The sequence below is a fragment of the Pempheris klunzingeri genome, chromosome 20 (assembly GCF_042242105.1).
Source record: "Pempheris klunzingeri isolate RE-2024b chromosome 20, fPemKlu1.hap1, whole genome shotgun sequence".
In the NCBI taxonomy this organism is placed as follows: domain Eukaryota; kingdom Metazoa; phylum Chordata; class Actinopteri; order Acropomatiformes; family Pempheridae; genus Pempheris; species Pempheris klunzingeri.
The window spans coordinates 15,575,402-15,597,985 of record NC_092031.1 but is presented as its reverse complement, the minus strand read 5'-3'; the positions used below and the strand labels follow the sequence as shown (position 1 = coordinate 15,597,985).

The window sequence follows — 22,584 nt, the reverse complement described above, 5'->3', positions numbered from 1 at the left end:
CAGCAGGGTGATGGAGAGGTCGTGTTACACGTTACTTCTAATGTATCTGGAACTTGTCCAGACCTGAAGTGTGTCAAGCAGCCACTGATGTGTGGCCCTGCAACATACCTCTAAGGCTTAATCCCTCCCTCATAAAGCGGTGATTATTATATAACTACCACCAGGATGCGGGCAAGAATACATTAAATCATCAAGCTGATATAATTATTCAAGAGAGGGGTGAAGCAATACTCTGACAGAAGCAAGAAAGAGACTGAAAACAGGGGAAACAGCTAGCTCGGCTCTGCCCAGTGGCCATCAAGTCCACCTACCAGGATCTCCAATGTCATGTGTATTTAGTTTGAAATCCATACAAACACCAAAGTGTAAAAACCACAATTCGGTGCTGCATTATGTTTGACTCATGAGGAACTCATGAGCACATGAGGAAGCAGCAAACCGGGAGCACGGTCAGGAGCACCCCAACAGGTGGAATTGATAACATTAACATAATGTTATTGATTCCACCTGTGCTTTTCCTGCTCTGACAGGTCCAAATGTCCGTTGTGAATGTTATTGTCTTTTAAATCATTCTAGATGAGTATCCCTACTTAACACACAACAAAGTGATTGATATTAGTTTGACCAAAACATGTCAGAAAATAGAAAATATAGTATAATAAATAGTATTTCCAAAAAGGTCACAGTCTTCCTTCAAGGTTTTTTCTTCTAGTTAAATAAATGAGCATTAAATGGACAACAGCTTCACCACAGTGAGCTGCAGTGGCTGTGACACACAAAAAACCCTGAATAAAAATTAATGAACTTAGATATTTATTTCATTGCCGACTGACTCATTTTGAGTGTTGCATGCAAGAAGGCCGTCTATCAATATCTATCTATATGGACACATGCTAACCTGTATCTGCAAGGTCAGTTTGACTGCGTGATCAAGATAAATATGACTGTACTGCAGTTAGATTAAGAGAACAAATCTGGAACAAATCAACAGCCAATCACAAAAACAGACTTTGGAAAAGAGCACTTAGGTGGAATCAGAATCAATAAACTTTGATAAGATGAGCATAATGTAGTATTTCATAGTAATGTGTGCAAATACATATTACTGTATTTATTCATATAATTATTCATTTAATAATGTCTTCTTTATTTTTTTAAATAAACATTTAAACAGGCATGGATTTAAACACATTTAAACACATTTAAACAGGCATGGATGGATGAGGCCTGTCATACTCTTTGTGTGTGTGTGTGTGTGTGTGTGTGTGTGTGTGTGTGTGTGTGTGTGTATTTTCACTGCGTGTGTCGGAGAAATGCAGACAGCAAACAGACACGGCTCGTAAATTTCTGAAAGACACCCGTGGAAAAGGAAAGCAAGGAGAGAAAAGAGAAGTGCAAAGGTTGGTGGGACAATAAAACCCATCACAGATAACATGCTGTATGCTGTAAAACCACACACTCTTCTGAGACTCAGCTCAAGGGTTTTTTACACTGTTTGTCTGCCTACACACATCTGCTGTACGCTCACTGAGGAAGACTAAACCAAGTCCGTTCATCCTGCAGCCGGCTGTATTCAGCTGAGAGCGTCCTCACCTTAATTAAATGGAAAATGAACAAAATGAGATGAATAAAAACATGCTCCTTGGTTGATATACATTCATACATTTTATTCATTTATGTTTTTGTCCAGTGGTGTTGCTCCTGTTTTTCATATCCGGGACGGTGAGGGTGTATTTAGGGAGTGTATGTTGTTTTCCAGATGAATGGACTGGAGCTGCAGAGGAACAACATGTCGCTGCTGTTAGGCAGAAAGTCTGCGCTCATATCAGTGGGTGACTTCTCACACAACTTGTCCTGTGAATACACTGATGATTAGTCGCTCCGCGCTGGTGGATGGATGGAGGCAAAGAAATCAGATGCTCGAGTGATGATTTCAAATTAAAACACTCCTGTGACATATGGCTGCAGCCTTAAAGCACGTGGGTCAATATGTAATGTCTGAAAACTAAACAAACACAGTCTGTATTAATCTTTTTATGCCCCATTATGCTTATCATTGTGTTTGCTTTGTTAATTTTTTATTATCATTATCGATTGCACTGATTTCTCTTCATACCTTAAACATGCTGTGTCGAACCAATTCAGTTTTTTCCTTGTGAAGTTTTTCAAGTACATGCAGCTTCATTTTTTTTAGTCTACGTCTGCGTTTGAGCATCAAACAAAACATTAAAATCATTTAACAGGCATTCGTACATTTTGCTATATGTTTTGATGCCACAGTGCTGTGATGGTAAAGCAGGGTGAGAAGTGACTCGTTTAAAATCATGGGTGCCAAAGGTTCTGTCAAGAGGAAAAATGTAACTTGTTTGTACTGTTCCACATTGATACTCAATAAATAAAGCTTGGAACGATAGAACTGTCTTTCTCTATCTGTAAAACTAGAAAATAACTTTGCAGGTTGAATATCACACTGTGTGTACATCACAATGCAATAACTAATAGTACTGACCTCATTTTAAGAATATATTGAAAAAATAAAGGGGGAAGTTCCATCTATAAACACAGTCGATGTGGTATTACAGATACACACACACTATATTAGAGACTAATTCAGACTTGTGGCCTTTTCAGAAGACTCGACAGTTTCTCCCTCATCAGAGATTTAGTAGCACTGAAACTGACAAATTGCTGATATCTTGTGTTCAGAGTGATGGGCTTCATTAAAGAAGGCAAAATACAAAAATAGTTTTATTTTCCCAGAATACCCTCTTTAGTTTTCTTGTGAACAAGAGCAAACACATCATCTCGTTACTGAATAATATAGAAGATATTAGTTGTTAGTTATCACAGGTGACTATTCTTATTAACATGCTGTCGAAGGTCATGTGAACACCCTGAAATAAAGCATGTACACTCGCTGTCCCCATCAGTCAGTGGTAGAATATAACTAAATATATTTACTCGAGTACTTAATTTGAGGTATTTATACTTTACTTGAGCATTTAGCTTTTGAACTACTTTATGTTTCTACATTTCAGATGAAGTAGTGGAGTATTTTCATGGTGTGGTGCTGTGCTGTGAAGTAAATGATCTGAATACTTCCTTCACTGCTGACGTTGCTATAAGTCGACATCCAGTCTGATGTTTCTTCTCATCGGGTAGAAACTGAGGTATTACTTATGCATGTTTTTGTCATTAGATCATGTGTTTAAAGCCACCATGGAGACTTATGTAACGAACCAGCAGATCATTTGTGCTGGGGTGTCCTCTTGCAGGCTCCAGTGAGACAAGACAAGATGCGGACACAACATAGTGTGTGCCAACGCAGACCCAGACAAACGTTTTCTAAGCCAGAAAAAAGCTGTCTGAGACGCTGAGCCAAAGTTGACTGCGAAAACTTTGTAAAAGAGGGCTCTCAAAATAACTGCCCTAGTTCTTCCATTTTGTACCGACACCAGTAAAGACTAGGAGGACTGAGGGAAAATGTGAACTCAAAAGGAGCACAGAGAAGGCTCTGCACTAAGTTTTAGAAGTAATAAACACATACCCACACAGGTCTGTGAATACAGTAGTAGGTTTTATTCAAACTTTAACATAATGACAAATTTGACAAAATAAAAGTGCTTGTGTTCACAAACTTGTTTCTCCCACAGTAAAGAAACCAAACTGAAACAGTGTGTTACTACGATGTTAATTCACACTCATGGCGAGAAATCAAAGATGCATAGGAGGCCTGCCGACGCTTTTCTGAAGGCTCCGACTATGTTACTGCATGATGAGACAGAATCAACACATCCTATGTAAACTTTGGACAGACAGGACAGGACAAGCCCGACAGCTTGGCATGTTCTCTACTGCTCGTACAACAAACAAGACAGCTTGTTATATCGAACATCACATAGCTATTAAAAATTAGACAAGGATTAAGTAGAAATTAGAAACGTATGTTTGGAAAGGTTGAAGGTTTTTATTTGCCTGTCAATGATGACGTGACAGCAGCAAAGGGATATTAACAGGGTAGTATCATCAGAGTGAGGTGTGCAGTGTATTCAAATAGGCCTAAATTTGCACAAATACTTATAAATGCAGCTTTTAATTACCAAACACCTGATGGTCTCATAGTTACAAATAAATAAGTCAATAAATAAATAGTCTTTTTAAACTTACACCAGAAAGCTTTTGCTGCGTTTTTCTCCCTGTTATTTGCCGTGACGTATGAAACTTAAAGGACTCCCCAATGATCAACCTTCCACCCAAAAATCAGCAGTTCGTCTCTAAAATTTGATACAGCCTTTCCTTATTATCAGTTTACTTTGCTCGATTCATAAGAATAAGAAAAGTACTAACCTGGTAGGATAAGAACTGCTGACTCCCTTCTTACGCGTGCTTCATAACATTTAAAATCAAACTGTATCTGAGATCAATCTGTAGATAATCACTCCATCCTCTGCCCGTTCCCCGACCTTCTTCCCTCTCCGGTTCCCAAACCCCAAACCCTCTGGCCTGGTTTCCCAGTGGCAGGCCCGCACAACATCCGGCTACTCTCTACCACCAAAACTTAAGACCGTCATAGGAGCTGGCTACAGTAATACTGGATTTCTACATTTGCAAAGTAGACAAAACACAGTAGTGCTACAACATTACAAAGGAAAGGAATTCCTTATATGTGGAGCTTATCACAGCTCCTGAGGCCAAAACGCATTAAGAGCTATTTGGATCTTTGTCAAATATACTTTCCACTGTGGAAGTGCTTTCATTGTTTTCATTTGGCTGCAGGGTTTTATGGTACGTGAACAAACCACCCTGAAAATGTTTCGATTTTCTGAAGGCAGTGAGATGAAGGCAGATCTGAGCAGCTGTTCCTTTCACATTAAGCCAAGTCTGATTATAAACAACAGAAAGGGCTGTTACGATTGAGATGTAATTTCTTTTTGATTAAATGTTCTACTGTGAGACAACCGTCTCCATCTGTCCCTGTAAACACAGACACAATATGGCTAAATCGTACATTTATCAGATGTTTGTTGCATGACTTTTGGCAGTGACGATACGCAATTTACATCAGTTGGTTGCGTTGTTGCAAAAAGAGGGAAAACAAAGGCGGGATTGAAATTCAGATCTCCATTGAGCTGGTCCCTTGAAACTTGAACTGCAGTGTGTCCACGGAGGGTCAAATTAGCTCAAAATGTGATTCGGCCTCTTCAGCAACTCATTTAAGACATCGCCTCCCTAACAGCCACTGATATCCCCACTAAAATATATCCCCTAGGTCAAAGTAAAAATGCTAGCACCAAGCCCTGAATCCAAACTTTTAAACCCTAAATCAAAACACTCCCAAAACCCAAATAATGAACCCCTGACCTTTAAAGGAAAACATTCAAACTTATACATTCAAAGCTTAATTTCCAAACCCTACTTTTTCCTCACACCCAAGCGTTCACCAACACCCACGTCACCTCGAGCAGAACTCCCTCTTCCCCTGACCTGGTCCCAAACCTCACATCCCCAAAAACATAAAACCTAAAATCAAATCCAAATCCCCCTTTGCCTTTGCAGCTTTGCAGCCTGTAGCGGTGGTCTAGGAGCTGATGATCTGACCTGACCAGGTCTCGTGCTTGGTGCCTGGATTCAGGTGGGTGATCACCACGTCCACAGCCTGGATCTTCTGGTTCTTGGGAGGGATGGGGCACACCTTGTACGTGACCTCGTCCCCTTCCATAGGCACGTACTCTCCCTCGATGCTGTCCAGGAAACACACAATTACAGATTCGACGAAATATTGTTAATTCACTCATGGAAAATGACTCTGAACGTGAAGTCAGAGCTGGTGTGACACACATGACAAGTATCGCTGTGAGCTACAAGTTCATTCTTCATTGTCCAAACAATAAACTAAGACAGCAGGTCAAGCGTCCACACAAACCATTTTACGCCAGGAATACGCTGATGGTGTCAACTTAACCAGACTCACTCAGAGATGTGGACAAAGATGTCCTCTCCTCCGTGAGAGGGGCGTATGAATCCATGACCCTGAGACCTGGAGAAGTTTTTACACACCCCTTTAAATACTGGACCTGATTTGGCTCGCACTGTCCTGCAGAGAAAGAGAGGAGAGACAGAAGGACAGTGGATCATAAATCACCACTATTATTTTCAGACATCATTTTTCAGTTTTTGTATCACGTTAATGGAACTGAGACAGAACAGAACTTACTACTGATGTGTAAAGCAACAATAAAACATGATTAAATGACCATTACTAAGACTGTCCTACTCACGCTGAGTATGTGCGGGTGCGTTTGGTAGGCAGTGGGCTGGGCAGCTCTCCAGGCTGTGGCGGTTTCCTCTCCCTCTCCCAGACCCGACTGCCCTCCCTCAGGAAGGGGAAGGAGAGCTGCAGGGGGGTACGGGGGGAGGCGAGTGGCAGCGGGGAATCAGCCGGTGAGGAGGGGTCGGGGTCTGACATCTCGTCTGACTTGCTTACAGGCTGGATTTTTTTTTTTTTTTCTTTTTTCGTCCTTTTGTTTTCTGACTCCTCCGATGGTGCGCGAAGAAGAAGAGGTAGGAGGGTTACACCTCCTGCATGGCAAGAGAGTGTGTGAGGGAGGGGGGACTTCAGAGAGGAGGCGTTACAGGTGGAGGAGTGGAGCAACAGTAACCTGCAATAAAGGAAAGATGGCAGAGAGAGAAAGACAGCTTTTATTAGATATCAAAGAAGACTCGGGCGTTTTATAAAATGTTATTTTGTCTTTAACTGCTGTAACAAATGTAGTAATGTAAAAACAATCATGACCATTTTTGGCCAGGACTGATGTGTTTTTCATTTTATTATACAATAATGTTATGTATCTAGTTTCTGGGAGCGACTTGTGTGATTGGTGCAGCTGCAGAGACAAAAACCAGTGATTTATTAGCACACGTCCTGACTGTGACACTGCCCTGTTTCCAAATGTCTGCATCTAGCGACTCGACTTGAATTGTGGAAAACTAAACCATTTAGTCATGGCATTTTCTGCAGTCTCTCTTGTTGCATTTTCTCCAGCCTGAGGATCCTTACAGCTTTCCTGTCACACTGCTGCCTCAACTGAAGGCTTTGTGAACATGAAACGTCAATCGGCTCCCTCCAATCGTCACCAGAGGGTTTATGAGCGCACGCTGCGTTAGACATCAGCAGACAGAGCGACAACAGAGGCCAGCGCGTTTATTGTTGCCGTCCACTGAGAAAATCTCCAAATATGGCGATAATTTCATATACACAGAAGGATTAAATGCTCCTTTATGAGTTCAGACAAATCTCCTACCTCTTAAGATTAATAAACCGTGATGTTAACGTGCATCGTCACCCACATATCAGCCCAGTATCATATATCAGGCATATTTATGATATTATTGAATGAGGACGGCACATATTCAAGAATTTATCATATATTGTGGACCTCCAATCACAAGAGTGTCACTCAAAATGCAACCTGTACTCTGACTGCTTTGCATTCTGGTCCTTCGAGGCTCTTGTCAGTGTAGAAACTGGTGTCTGCGCCAATGATGGATTTCTCTCTCTGTGTGTGAATGTTGATGCTTCCAGTGAGCGTAGATTCTGAGGGACTGACACCAAACCTGCTTTTGGATGTAAAGGCTTCCAGTCAGACTCTGTTGTAGCAGTGTGGGTAGAAATCCCATATAGTTTAAGGTGTGTTAACCTCTTTCAGAGTGGATTTCTCCGTAGTTGCAGAGATATGAAGTGAGCGTACAACAGCTGGAACCTGCTGTGAGATGAATGAGAATAACAAAACAATATGATTTCCGAGACTGTGATCTTGTCCCAAGATGATAAGTAACAATCCTTCCCCCGGAGGGCCTCGGCTCGGCTCGGCTCGGCTCGGCTCGGCTCAGCTCATCACACTTTATTAGAATCCCCACTTGCTGAGGACTGACAGCCGTTCCAGGACTGCTCTTTACGTATTCAGACAACAAGCTGCTCTCCGAGTCGTCTCATTTTAGGACGAATGAGCTCAGTCACCATGCCATGACTCAAACCCAATTATCATTCTGTAACTGGGAGTGTATCTTTCTCCAGCTCATCATGTTGACACTCACTACAAACACAGAGGGCTGCGGGGCATTGTTCTACACACGCCAGTCGCCCACCCTGAAACCTGGTGGGTGTGTTGTTTGGGTTGTGAATATTAGCGCTGCTGGAACATCTGCAAGTCGAACGCTTGACAAAGACCGATGACTCCAGTGTGTCAGAGTGAATCCCACAGGCTCCATTCAATATCACACTTAGCCTCTCTCGCTGTCAGTCTAAATATAGTAGTTTGTTCTAGTGTGTGTGCTCATCTTATACAGCGGGCAGCTGAAACGTCCTGAGGCAGAGGTTAACAAGCCTGTGTTGGGACGTACGCACAAAATGCACAAACATTTTCTGCTGTGCAGGAAAGTGACGGCTTCGATCCTTCACTTCTCTCTGAGAGGAGTGTGTGTGCCATCATGTCACCCTGTGTCTCCTCATTGGTCCATCGATTGTAACCGTCAGCCGATGACTGATATCTCCTTGTAACGCTTTTTTCGTCTCTCCTTATTTAAGTAGGCAGCTTGAACAAATGTAGAAAGAAATTAGGAAAACATACTAAAGAGAAGAGATGCAGGGAAAAGTATTCGTGGACTGATAAATTGTTAAAGACTAACAACGTTTTTTTCTTGTTAACGGACAGTTAAAGTAATGTTGTAATGAATTTCTTCTTGAGAAAAACTCAAAACAGCAGATTTGTTCCTTTAAAGAAATGCAAGCATCACATTATACAGTCTGGCCAGTGTTTCTGGTCCAGGTTTAATACCAGCACGGACTCTCATTAACTCCATTAGGCTCTAAGTAGCAGGAAGTCGTCTTTGCACATTAAAGCAAGCGACCACAGCCATGCCAGAGGGTTCACAGAGACGCTGCTAACATGCTGATGCCGAGCAGCCATCTTAGCTTAGCGTGTTAGCATGGGGGTGGTTTATTGATGTGATATAGATATTTACTGTCGTAGTTTGTCCTGAGGATGATGTTGCCTTGTCAACCTGCCACTCCTGCATCCTTGCTATGTTTACACCTACAGAAAATGGACTCTACTAAAAACTAGCGTCATGGCAACAGAGAATATAGTGTTGCAAATGTTACTGATAATAAACTGTAAAACTATAAACTAACTATAAAACCAGTGTCCCAGGCAAATATTTTCATTATTTCACTATAAAATAGAATCAACAAATGAAAAAATGTGTAGTTACTTTTAGTGGGTTATGTGTATTTTAACGCTAATACTTTTACTCAAGTGAAATTTTGAATGCAGGAATTTTACCTGCAACAGAGTATTTCTACACTGTGGTACTGCTACTTTTACTTGTGTAAGTACTTTCTTCCACCACTGGTCATGCACTTCTTCCGTACTGCAGGGCAGCATTTATGGGTAAAATAAGCAACACTTTCTAAGTAATGAACAATCAAGAGGTGGCATTCATATATCCTTGACAAGACCTTAAGGCGTCTTTATCATTCTATCTGAAAACATATTTTCGCTATCAAAGGGACTAAAATAAGAGGATTAGAGGAGGGCAAATTGTACGTTAGAGCAACATGAGAGAACCAGTGAGGTTTAGGTTGGTTAGGTTCTGTCAGGCACGACCACGTCCAAATAGTACACGGGTTCAAAGGTCCCCCGCATCATCACAGGAGTGCCTTTAATCTCTAAGCTCATTTAGCAGAATGATCCTGCAAATGGCTGATGAGTAGGGCTTTTCTCTCATGTTGGACAGTGTTGGTGCAGCCATGATGAACGCACACATCTGTCACCGTGAGAGGTTCTGCTACCCTGACTGATGGATGACAAGGCATAAATATGTAGCCTAAATAATTCACCAACTTGACTGGCCGAGCCCCTCTTTCATTAGGCAGAGAGCCGGCCGGCGAGTGGCCTCCTGTGATGCGCCTGCAGTGGCTCTGTGTCAGATGGGCTGATCAAACATTTCATGTGGAGGTGCTCAGGCTGCTTCAGGAGAAAAGGAGCCAGATCGCAGGCCGGACCGGAGGACGGAAGAGAGCTGGAGGAGCTTTGAAAAGACAGACAAAAGGCCAAAAGCACCTCCCTGTGAAACCAGGGCACTGTGGCTGTCTGTGCTCTGCATCAGCATGGCAGACACGTCAACTACTCACACACACACACACACACACATAGAGAGAATGAGTGTGTGTGTGTGTGTGTGTGTGAGTGAGAGAGAGAGACACTCTTTAAAGTTTTTAAGCTTTTAAAGACACACACAGCCTATTTTATGGTGTAATTTGTTTGAATGTGTGAGGCTGGCAGAGCCTAAATAATTCACTACAAAATAAAAGCCCTGCAGGCGGGTTGTTTCCAGAAGATTCTCACACTGTGGCAGCTTCAGACAAGAAGGTTGTTCAACCGATGGCCCCGAAACGTGACCGAAAAAGCACAAAACGCCGCCACATGTTGACAAAAGACGGTGGACGTGTGCTCCGAGTTAAAGACATGTCACCACAATAGGGACGCCTCACGGGATAAAAAAAAAAGGACGAGGATGTGCGAGGCTCGCTGCTAATCACCCAGAAACCCGATCGATCCCACGATTACTTACCGTGATCAGACGCGACGTGGCCCCCGTGTTTTCAGGCAAATCTGTAATTAAAGCCGGTGGAAGCGGCGGAGACATGTGGTGAATAAGTCAGAGGATCTTGGTATGGATGCGGCGCACAAACACACACTCCCACACACACACACACACACACACACACACACACACACACACACACACACACACACAGGCGGGATGAAAAGGCAGCAAATGAAAAGGAGGCAGCAGAGATGGGGCGGGGGGGGCGTGCAGGGGGTTACTGTGCTAAAAACAACGGCGGGCTTCAGCACCACAGTCACCGCTTTGTTCTGCTCAGACATAGAAACATATCCTGATGCTTTTTACTGGTGATTTCATCTCTGGTTTTTCTTTAAAAAAAAAAAAAAGAAAAATTAAAGAAATCAGACTGCTGAGGTTTAGTTGGAGGTTGGTCGGGCCGTCACACGGTGCACACGCAGCCACCGCGCGTGACTGTCCTTTAAAACAGAAATTCAAAGTCAAACCTACTCGTGTTACATGTGATGTGACGGGATTTTAATTCTTTACGGGGTGTGAAAAATATTTCTTTTTAAAGCAAACTTCCTAAAGCTACTTTTCCCTGTTATTATTATTATTATTATTATTATTATTATTATTATGGGGGCATGTCTAAATCCATCCTCTTACACTATGGTGTAAAGCAGATTAATTTAGACTTTTTCCCTTTTAACCCAGATGTATTTATTGTATTTCAGGCTGTGAGACCAAAACCCTCCCGGCATCATCTATCCACCAACACCCACTTCTCTCCCACCTCTCTCCCAAACACTCCCCCATTCCGTCTCAATGGACCACTTCCCTCCGTATCGTTTCTGATGCCATTAACACATCACCACACACTCAGTGCAGCAGCGTCTGTTTCTCGCACTTATTCTACTGGTGAAAGTGAATTACGGTGATCACTGAGGCTAAAAGGGCGCTCTTGAGCAAGGCACTTCACCTGCAACCTGCAGCATATCCAGCAGAGGGACTGAAGGTCAGACTGCACGAGTTAAATTACACATGATGTCATTGTGATATCACATTTGTGATGAGATTTGTCTGAGATGACTCTGCTCCACAGAGAATGGACTTCTTGTGTCCAGTAATTACAACAACTTTTTAAATGAGCAACATTTGCACATTTATAGATTCTGATTTTCTTGAATGAGTAGAGGTTATCCAGTTATCTTCCTTTTTTCAAGTGGCAGCTGTGGAAATTCCTGCATATTAATTGTTTCCGGGCCTTTATATCTGCTGATTGCTTCTGTGACATTTCAGAGTGTCCGTTCTGTCTGAAAGAGATCATGAGATTCTTTTTTTATAAAGATTGGATCAGAGGAGGAGACAAGAGTCTAATTGTGAAGGGATGACAACATCCCTTCATATAAATGGCCACTCTGGACTGTGATAGTGAACAGAGGGAAGCCGTGTGTAGGAAGATACAGTTTAAACTTTAGACTGGTTTACTGTCCAGCTCATCCTACATCTCTGCTTAACTTTCAACAGATGTGTCCTGTGTCTATTACATCTGATTATGGGTTTATTTAAGGCAAATCAATTCTGAATTTCAACAAATCACACTACCACAAAAAAAAGAGATCAAGAAGACTTTTGACTGTCATTCTCCTACTACAAGATTTTACATAATGTGAAATAATTTCCCTCCTTCATAGAGGCAAAGCATATTTATTCAGTTTTATTTCTTTTTTTTTTCTGGATGTGTGAACTCTGATGTGCAGATACATCTGAGCTGTCATGAACCTGTCGGCTGCCACTCAAAATAGGACACAAGGATTCACATTTATACGTGTGCAGGGGTGGCAAACACTCGATCATCATGTATATGTATGTTCACTGAGTTTTAACAAAGGGTGGATCAGTATGTCGCTGTACATCGCTAAAAAAACACAATAGGACAGATTCACTGGAGCCCGTGTAAATAAATGAGATCTGTGTATTTTTATTTTACAACCCATTGGTATTTCTGTAATACAGAAAAGATCATTTGGGAGAAATAAAACGAACACTAAAATGTACATGAAACTGGACGCTTTACGTACAGTGGGTGAGAAGAAGAGAGTGGTATAGCTTCACTTCATGATGACTTCTTCAAAGCTGCATTTTGTTTGCATGGACTGGAAAGACAATGACAGTTACTGATCTGATGCAATTATCCAACATGTTGACATTTTGTAGTGAATATTAGTTAATTACACCCAGAAAGTACCAAAACCAGCAGAGCAACAGCTTTTAATTCTTCTCCATTGTTACTGAGTGCGCTGTTACCTTTCTCTTCTTGTTAAATCTAATTTCATTTTGTTGGGGTAAAAGTCACTTGTTAGTCTACAAAAAGGGCACTGAAAATATGGAATAGACACAAGTCAAAGTTTACCCTGCTCAAGACAAAAATGGATTTCAACAAAGCATTTTATGCGAAATGCACGCAGGATCTGAACCTTTTACAGGAAAAAACACGAATAAATAAACAATGGGAAAAAAACATGTGTTTGACCTTGTCAAAGAGGTTAGGATTGATCGGGAAGGCCGTTCAAACATGGTAGCAGCGATCATGTCGAGGAAGAAGAGGGGTCTTTCTTACACAGTGTTAAAGCATACAATTCCTGTCCATTAGGAAATGTCTGCAACCTAACACTGACATGTTCTGTGGTGGATAAAAACATGCTGCCACACACTTATATCATGTCCTACCTTTCCCAGAATGCCTTTCCACAATCCTTAGAAAACAGCTGTGTCAACTGGGTGCTGCTTTCAAAGTTGGCATTTAGATAAAACTAGCTAGCTAATGTGCCTTGTGGACACTCCAGTTATCTCCTCGGGGGCCTACGTGGGGGGGCTAACTGTATGATTAAGTGTAAAACAACAACAACAGATGGGCCCAGAGGTGCAACCAACAGCACGGTGTACCTGGTCTGAGTGAAGGGCAGTGGTGATTATTGCCATGCAGTGTGCAACGCAATCCTAAAGCAACAAGAGTGTGATCAGCTGGCTGAACTCCACAGTGGTTTCCAGCTGTGCTGACCTGTTTGAACAGCTGCAAAAACACCAGCAGCACATCAGCTGGCAGGGTATTATGTCACTGTTCGGGTCAAAGCTTGGTGTGTGTGTGTGTTTGTTTTTACAACAGACTGACTTCTGACTAGTTATGTTGAGGTTGAAACACAGCAGCTTATAGTACCTTCCATAATGCTACACACTGACAAATGAAGGTTTTGAAACTATTTGATCACGGACCAGTTGCTATTGTTCCTTCATCAACATTAGCTTGGCACTTTGTCTGAAGTAATCTGCTAACAAGATCTAACTCTCAGAGGTATACCGACACATTACTTCGGCCAATCTGTGTGCAAATGCAGATGACGGAACAATCATAAGTAGCATCTACATCTTATTTGTCCCCCTTCTTCCCCACAATCCTCGCCGCCCTCCCCTGAAAGACCATCCTCATTATTTTTCCTCCCCACTCCTCTTCTTCAGTGCTGCAGCTCCTTCATCCTGTTGAGGGCAGAGCCTGCCTTGAACCATTCGATCTGTGTCTCGTTGAAGCTGTGGTTCAGCTCCAGGGTCTCCATGCTGCCGTCGCTGTGCTTCACCACTGCGGCGAGAGGCTGCGGAAAACAGGAGGAAGTTCTCATTACAGACGCCTCGCACTGACAGCTGTAGGACTGCCGGGAGAGAATTAAATGTGAGAGAGAATTTTTTCTTCCATGATGCCCTCTTACCGTTCCTGGAGCTAAAGTGGGGAGTCCTTTGATGGAGACCTTGTCATCAGGGCGGATCTTGTCATAGTCTGATGGGTTGTTGAAGGTCAGTGGCAGCAGGCCCTGCTTCTTCAGGTTAGTTTCTGAGGACAGGAGGCAGACATGTTTGTTAAATCGAGAGAATAAATGCTATGAAAAAAAATTACAATTTGCAAATGCTGAGGTGCAAAGCTTTCACACTGTCCTCTCTTCAGGCAAAACACAATATTATGTCAGGTAAACTAAATGACAATGACATGCTATTATAAATCACAGGACGCCTACGATTTATTTTCATACCATGAATTCTGGCAAAGCTCTTGACAATGATGGCTCTTCCTCCCAGATGCCTGGGCTCCAGAGCAGCATGCTCTCTGCTGGAGCCCTCACCGTAGTTGTCATCTCCCACCACAACCCAGGACACACCGTTGGCCTACACACAAGAGGAAGGAAAGAGTATTAAGTCGGACTTATTTTTGATGGAAGGGGTTGATCAGAGTCCCGCTGTAGATATACAGTGGGGCAAAAAAGTATTTAGTCAGCCACCAATTGTGCAAGTTCTCCCACTTAAAAAGATGAGAGAGGCCTGTAATTTTCATCATAGGTACACTTCAATTATGAGAGACAAAATGAGAAAAAAAGAAAATCCAGAAAATCACATTGTGTGATTTTTAAAGAATTTATTTGCAAATTATGGTGGAAAATAAGTATTTGGTCAATAACAAAAGTACTTTGTTATATACCTTTTGTTGGCAATGACAGAGGTCAAACGTTTTCTGTAAGTCTTCACAAGGTTTTCACACACTGTTGCTGATATTTTGGCCCATTCCTCCATGCAGATCTCCTCTAGAGCAGTGATGTTTTGGGGCTGTCGCTGGGCAATACGGACTTTCAACTCCCTCCAAAGATTTTCTATGGGGTTGAGATCTGGAGACTGGCTAGGCCACTCCAGGACCTTGAAATGCTTCTTACGAAGCCACGCCTTCATTTCAGACCCAGCCACGTTTCATCTTCAATGCCCTTGCTGATGGAAGGAGGTTTTCACTCAAAATCTCACGATACATGGCCCCATTCATTCTTTCCTTTACACGGAACGGTCGTCCTGGTCCCTTTGCAGAAAAACAGCCCCAAAGCATGATGTTTCCACCCCCATGCTTCACAGTAGGTATGGTGTTCTTTGGATGCAACTCAGCATTCTTTCTCCTCCAAACACGACAAGTTGAGTTTTTACCAAAAAGTTCTATTTTGGTTTCATCTGACCATATGACATTCTCCCAATCCTCTTCTGGATCATCCAAATGCTCTCTAGCAAACTTCAGACGGGCCTGGACATGTACTGGCTTAAGCAGGGGGACACGTCTGGCACTGCAGGATTTGGGTCCCTGGCGGCGTAGTGTGTTACTGATGGTAGCCTTTGTTACTTTGGTCCCAGCTCTCTGCAGGTCATTCACTAGGTCCCCCCGTGTGGTTCTGGGATTTTTGCTCACCGTTCTTGTTATCATTTTGACCCCACGGGGTGAGATCTTGCGTGGAGCCCCAGATCGAGGGAGATTATCAGTGGTCTTGTATGTCTTCCATTTTCTAATAATTGCTCACACAGTTGATTTCTTCACACCAAGCTGCTAACCTATTGCAGATTCAGTCTTCCCAGTCTGGTGCAGGTCTTCAATTTTGTTTCTGGTGTCCTTTGACAGCTCTTTGGTCTTGGCCATAGTGGAGTTTGGAGTGTGACTGTTTGAGGTTGTGGACAGGTGTCTTTTATACTGATAACGAGTTCAAACAGGTGCCATTAATACAGGTAACGAGTGGAGGACAGAGGAGCCTCTTAAAGAAGAAGTTACAGGTCTGTGAGAGCCAGAAATCTTGTTTGTTTGTAGGTGACCAAATACTTATTTTACAGAGGAATTTACCAATTAATTCATTAAAAATCCTACAATGTGATTTCCTGGATTCTTTCCCCCCATTCTGTCTCTCATAGTTGAAGTGTACCTATGATGAAAATTACAGGCCTCTCTCATCTTTTTAAGTGGGAGAACTTGCACAATTGGTGGCTGACTAAATACTGCCCCACTGTATGGTGCAGGTTTTGATGTACAGTGTTTACAGTGACAGCACCAAGCAACACGAGATGGATAAATCGTAGGTGATCGGGCTGCTATGATTATAAAATCAAAACAATACTAAAGGACACACTGCCTTAGGAAAGCAGTTTGCTGCCAAAGAGCAGCTTCAGTCCACTAATCCAGAGCCTGTAACACATTTCCCTCTGTGGTCCTTACCTTGTAGTGACGGGCCACATCAGGGACTCCCCCGTACTCCCCTGTCAGGTGATTCTTGATCTTGTTGATGGCATCGTTCTCGCTGTTGACTGCACCAATCAGCATGTTGTTGGAGATGTTATCCAGGTGACCACGGAACTTCAGCCAAGGTCCAGCAGCACTGATGTGGTCTGTGGTGCATTTGCCCTTCACCTGTGGAGACAGAAAAGGGAACGCTGAGGACATTTACATTCTCAGCCCAGCTGCAGTGAGGTTGTTTAAAGACAAAACTGCAGCAGGTGGGGGGTTATCACTTCAAAGACCTCACCTTGATGAGGACGTTCATGTCTTCCAGATCAGTCCCGCTCCATCTGTCAAAGGGCTCCAGCAGCTGTAGCCGGTTGCTCTCAGGGCTGACGTCCACCTTAAGCTGGCGGCCGTCGGCGGGAGGGTGCTGGTAGGTGTCCTGGCCCGGGTCAAAGTCCTTGCTAGGCAGCTCATCTCCGTTGGGGGGCTCCAGCTTGAACTTCTCGCCATTGGGGGTTGTAAGGTAATCTGTCTCTGGGTTGAAGTTTAACGTGCCGGCGATTGCCATGGCAGTGACAATCTGAGGAAGAAGAGGAGATGGAAGGCATTTAGCCTCAAAGCGTAAGCTTGTGTGTACAATTCCTGTCACAATTGGCCAACCAAGAGAACATCCAGTAGTGTGGACCGGATTAGGGCGCGTTTACCTCAGGGGAAGTGACAAAGGCGTGCGTCGCAGGGTTAGCATCATTCCTGGCAGTGAAGTTTCTGTTGAAGGACGTGACGATTGTGTTCTTCTCTCCCTTTTTCACGTCACGCCTGATGCAAAAACACACAATATATTCACTTGTACACTTAACACCTCAGGTAACCTGTCACCATTTTGACACCACAAGTCACAGAACAAACACTTCCAAGGTTACAGTTTCACCTACCTGTCCCACTGTCCAATGCAGGGTCCACACGCGTTAGCCAAGACCACACCTCCGACATCACCAAGGATCTTTGACTACAGGAAGACACAAACACATTTGAGCTTTTGCCATATCTCCCAGTGCTAAAACCATCACAATACAAGAGGGGCAACTCCTCGCTTTCTTTGTGCAACATCACTCACATATCCATCTCTTTCAATGGTGGCACGAATCTGCTCGGAGCCTGGGGTGACTGTGAACTGAGCTTTGCACTTGAGGCCTTTGTCCAAAGCCTGCTTGGCCACAGAGGCAGCACGGCCCATGTCCTCGTAGCTGGAGTTGGTGCAGCTGCCGATCAGACCTGAAGGGGAGCCAGAGAAAAATTCTGTGAGTACCTCAATGAAATTTCATGCACACGCTTGAATGAAAATAGCAGGAGTATGACCAAAGCTGCACGGCCTGCCCATCCCTGGTCAGTTCTTACCAACTTTAACCTCCAGCGGCCAGCCGTTCTTCTCAGCAATAGCACCCACGTCAGACACTGGGTGAGCCAGGTCAGGGGTAAAGGGTCCGTTGATGTGGGGCTTCAGCTGGAGAAAACAAAAACAGCAAGTTATTCTCAGATCAACAAAACTCTGAATGAATCTGTGAAGTAAACCCCTCACCTATGCATTCATTTTGGTGCAATTTATGACAGTCATAACTAATTAGAGATATATAAGAAAATTCTGACAACATTGCCATATATCACAGTCTTCCACTGTTGGTAACAGACTCTTAATGGAGTAATGTTTGCACTATTCCCACCAAGACCTGGATCTATCAACCCAAAACTATAGAACAGATGAAAAAGATATAAAACAGTGTGGTTTTCTAGTGGGCTGTACATATACAAATCAAATCCCATCAAATTTCCCCTTTGTGCTACACCTCAACTCACCAAAGTGGTTAAGTTAAGTGATCCCTGGTTAGAGACCTGTTTTATGCCACCCCCTGCATGTATTTCCTGTTCCTGTCCTGTCCTGTCCTGTCCCCCTTTGAACTATCCAACAAAGACACAAGCACCCAGAGACAGTTTGAAAATAAACGCACCTCATCCAGATTGAGCTCAATTAGCTCATCATACTCGCAGCCTTCATCTGGCACCAACAGGTCTGAGTATTCATCAGCCAGGACAGCGATCTCTGGGAGGAAACAAGAGGGTGAGTGTTGGGACAGACTAGGACACCTCTATGTCCTGCGATTCCATTTTCTGCATTAGAGCTACTTTTGCTTGTAATCTTAATTAGTTGCGTCCTTTCATTTGAAGGTAACAAATACAACCTTTTAGTGTTTATCGATTTTAAATTCACTGCATGACACTGTGAAGGACCAAAGACTTAAACTTACGTTCACGCCCAGTCTTCTCCAGGTACGTCCTCATGCGGTGGTTGTAGGGGAACACTGAGGTCGTGGCTCCAATTTCTGCTCCCATGTTGCAAATGGTGGCCATTCCTGCACACAACAAAACATATCACAGGACGGTGTAGATGAATATTACATATTAGCAAAACTGCCGAGAAGCAAAACAAAGAAAAGATAGCAAAGGGTAATGAGGTCAGGTTCAACTAACCAGTGCAGGAAATGGAGTCCACTCCTGGTCCGTGGTACTCTACAATGGCTCCAGTGCCTCCCTTCACTGTCAGGATGCCGGCCACCTTGAGGATGACATCCTTAGGGGACGTCCAGCCTGAGAGAGTGCCTGTCAGCCGCACACCAATCACCTTTGAGGAAAAGGCCGGTGAGTTAATTGTGGTAAAGAAGTTCCGAAGTTTGGGATAGTGGTGACAGGAAACAAAGATACAAACAACGTGCGCTAAATATCATATTTTGCTAACCTTGGGGCACTTGAGCTCCCAGGGGATTCCTGCCATGACGTCTACAGCATCTGCTCCTCCAACGCCGATGCAGATGGCACCGAGCCCACCGCCGTTTGGTGTGTGGGAATCTGTGCCAATTAGCATCACTCCAGGGTAGGCGTAGTTCTCTAGGATGATCTGTTTGTGAAAGACATCCGAAACGTTAGCAAGCTAAAATGACAGTGGCTTTAATGACCTTCATTTCCAGACACTGATCCAGACTTTAGGTGATTATACCTGATGAATGATTCCAGAGCCTGGTTTCCAGAAGCCAACTCCATATTTTGCCCCAGCACTGGAAAGGAAGTTGTAGACTTCCTGGTTGATGTCCTAGAATGAGAATCATAACGACAACGCATGTTAACAAGTCGTTACAACATTACTTTTGAAGAATGAGTATAAAAACCGAGAACAAATAAGAGCCCTCACCTTCGCTCTGGCCAGATCCTTCGGTCCTCCGGTCTGGGCCTCGATCAGGTGATCACAGTGGATGGTGGAAGGCACGGCCACCTTCGGGAGGCCGCTGCTGATGAACTGGAGCATCGCCATTTGAGCCGTGGCGTCCTGCATGGCGACGCGGTCGGGACGCAGCCGCAGGTAAGTGCGACCGCGGTCGATATCCTGGTTGTGGGGGTCATCGAGGTGGCTGTAAACGATCTTCTCTGACAGGGTGAGTGGCCGGTTGAGCCTGGTTGAGAAAACCGTAGAAATAAGAAGATCATAGTATTATGAATTTAGTTTGTCCCAAAGTAAATGCAGTGGTTTTTCCTCTTCTGGTTTAAATAGAATAATTTACTTTACAAAATCAAAAGGTTTTTTCTATTTCACAGCACAGTAAAATCACAGGCCAGTCCTCGTCTCTTCATTATGCCATCTTATAATTAGACATTCATGCCAGTCTAAACCTCAGAAGTAATTACACGGCGGAACAAGCTGAAGTGACTGAGTTGACCATCCACCACCGAACCAGGTCTCCCCACTATATGCGCACACACCATCCAAAAAACAGCAGTTTACACGAGTTTTACAGTAATTCAAGCACTACGAGTCAGTCTGACTACGACTCTGATTTTTTTTTTTTAAACTGTGCTACAGGACAAACACTAGAGAACAAACATCCACACAGATAAGGGACTGTTAGAGGAAACAGTGATATGACCCAGAGCAAATACAGACTAGATTAAAAGAACACAAACCTTTTCCGCACAATGTCAATGTTGGCTTGGAGCTTCTCGTAGTTGACGAAGGAGGTGGGCTCAAAGCGGCTCATAGACACGTTGGCCTTGGCTCTGTACGCTGCAGACACATGCAGGCGCCGTGCACCGTGGCCCAGAGCCAGCTGGAGATGACAACAGCAAAAACACACAAGTATGAACATAAACACAAGACACACTGTTTCCCCTAATGCAAATTTTATTTGTGCAGCTTAAACAGATAGATTAGCCCTCAGAGCTTTTGTATCAGTGCTTTATTCTTCTTTCGAAAATCTTCTTAGAATATAGCTGAAAGATTACAATGAGAAGATAGTTTGCCTTAAATTGTATTGCCATGGAAAAATAGCTTCTTTAATGGCAAGTAAGCTTGTGAATGTGGTTCTGCAGACCAAGCTCAGGTGTCACATATCAGATTCATACCAGGTGAACATGACCTTAAAACACTGGCACCAGGCCCTTAAAACATTTAAGAACTCCCTACCTGCTGATAAGTACATGGTCATACATATTAGGGGAGCTAAATATTTCAGCTTTCATATCAAGCAGTGTGTGTGACTGGATTCACATTGTGTAGTGTACACAGTGGATTAAGTGACAAGTAGAAGAGGGTCACATCAACTTCTTTACAATTAGCTGTCTGTCAGTGAGGGACAGCCAGAGAGCAGCTGAACCTACACCCATTAATCAGCTGGCTTTTACTGTCAGGGGACTAATAGCAAGGAGTCGCTGTCAATCACCTAAGGAGCTAATTCAAATGTTATTTCGCCAATTAGATATTCAATTATGGGTTTAGACATAAATCACAGAGCCGAAAAGGATTCAAACTGAGGCTGGGCAATCTATCAATATTTGTTGTGTATTGGTGTAGATTGGTATTTGTTATGGGTTAGTTATAGTTGACATGAGTAATTTTACAGAGCTTCAATCAGCTCAAGTTTACCAAAAATGAACAAAATTCACAAATAAGCTGAAAATGACCTTGAAATTATTCTGTCCAATATCATGAGCTAGACAGCATGTGATTTCCCACGCCTACACAGATATTGCCTATCATGTTGATATTAGAGGAGGGTGTGCTGGTTCTCTACATATTTCTCTGAATGTTTCTATAGCACCCAGCTCTGTGTGGACATCAGTGTGAGGCAGACATCAGCAAGACTCACTTTGGCTTCAGATATTAGGAGTGTTACACCTGCTGGTCAGTTGTCATTAGCTTTGGACAGCACACTGACATTAGTGGACAGATGGGATACATTATGTTAACTCAGTGAAATCCGGTTTGTTGGATTAATCCCAAAAGTCAGTCAGTGTTTTCTGTGTTATTTGCTCTAATTGACCTGGTATGTTTTCACGCTGCTCGCCTGACGGGAGCTCTAACCTTGTGGTTAACCTTGCTGTTAAACCCCAAACCTCCATGTGTAAAACTAACTAAGCTGTGTTCGTCTAAGGGATTGGGATATCAGTAACGGGCTCTTGTAATCAGACATATTTTATTTTTTACTTCTATTGAGCCAGTCTGTCCAGCTAGTTGTCGCCCGCTGGATGCGTTCAGCGCAGCCAGGACACGATGACCTGGCCAGCCAGCCGGCGACTCTTTCACCGCTTATCTATCCCAAACAGCCGCTCTTACAGCTTTAACTGGGTCTGGCTACGATTACATTTGATTTGTCAAATCTAAAACTGCAGGTGACATCATTCTCTGGCAACAAATACGGTAAATATAGCCGATTTTCGTCTCTTACCTGGAGCCGGGCGACGGTGAGACAGTAGGTTGCCATTTTGTTCACTGACAAAGATGTGTCGGCCAATGGTGACGTCACCGATTTTTAAGCCGCGGTCTCGCAGGTCCTTAAAGGACAAAATACTCA

At 43.4% G+C, this 22,584-nt stretch overlaps 2 protein-coding genes across 3 annotated transcripts; both read right to left on the bottom strand.

Annotated features, from left to right (window-relative positions):
• Positions 1–5,552: 5,552 nt before the first annotated feature.
• On the bottom strand, positions 5,553–6,466 carry csdc2a (cold shock domain containing C2, RNA binding a). Its single transcript, XM_070852340.1, has 3 exons — positions 6,279–6,466; positions 5,972–6,094; positions 5,553–5,741 (listed from the first exon to the last, which is right to left on the bottom strand). Exons 1-3 carry the CDS (start codon positions 6,464–6,466, stop codon positions 5,579–5,581), a joined length of 474 nt encoding a protein of 157 aa, XP_070708441.1. The 3' UTR covers positions 5,553–5,578.
• A 6,120-nt stretch (positions 6,467–12,586) lies between these two features.
• aco2 (aconitase 2, mitochondrial) lies at positions 12,587–22,509 on the bottom strand. 2 transcript variants are annotated; one of them, XR_011585738.1, is made up of 18 exons: positions 22,459–22,509; positions 20,699–20,841; positions 19,932–20,190; positions 19,740–19,832; positions 19,482–19,640; positions 19,217–19,367; positions 18,994–19,098; positions 18,697–18,788; positions 18,089–18,194; positions 17,808–17,965; positions 17,626–17,699; positions 17,398–17,509; positions 16,995–17,273; positions 16,688–16,879; positions 14,709–14,841; positions 14,391–14,512; positions 13,569–14,276; positions 12,587–13,491 (listed from the first exon to the last, which is right to left on the bottom strand). XR_011585738.1 is itself a non-coding variant. In XM_070851743.1 (17 exons), the coding sequence occupies exons 1-17, from the start codon at positions 22,492–22,494 to the stop codon at positions 14,142–14,144; spliced, it is 2,349 nt and encodes a 782-aa protein (XP_070707844.1). In that variant the 5' UTR covers positions 22,495–22,509; the 3' UTR covers positions 12,587–14,141. The 2 variants fall into 2 exon arrangements, 1 of the variants encoding a protein (XP_070707844.1); XM_070851743.1 differs by having other exon boundaries at positions 12,587–14,276.
• Between the last annotated feature and the right edge of the window lie 75 nt (positions 22,510–22,584).

What these genes read in the sequence shown, in the direction of transcription:
- aco2 (XM_070851743.1), bottom strand. Translation starts at nt 22,494, where the DNA reads ATGGCAACCTACTGTCTCACCGTCGCCCGGCTCCAG. An exon ending in AGGATCTGGCCAGAGCGAAG is followed by an intron (nt 19,833 to 19,931) that starts GTGAGGGCTCTT and finishes TTCTCATTCTAG; the next exon opens with GACATCAACCAGGAAGTCTA. An exon ending in ACATGAACGTCCTCATCAAG is followed by an intron (nt 16,880 to 16,994) that starts GTGAGGTCTTTG and finishes CTGTCTCCACAG; the next exon opens with GTGAAGGGCAAATGCACCAC.
- csdc2a (XM_070852340.1), bottom strand. Translation starts at nt 6,466, where the DNA reads ATGTCAGACCCCGACCCCTCCTCACCGGCTGATTCCCCGCTGCCACTC. An exon ending in CGCACCCGCACATACTCAGC is followed by an intron (nt 6,095 to 6,278) that starts GTGAGTAGGACA and finishes CTTTCTCTGCAG; the next exon opens with GACAGTGCGAGCCAAATCAG. An exon ending in ATCTTTGTCCACATCTCTGA is followed by an intron (nt 5,742 to 5,971) that starts GTGAGTCTGGTT and finishes TTTCCTGGACAG; the next exon opens with CATCGAGGGAGAGTACGTGC.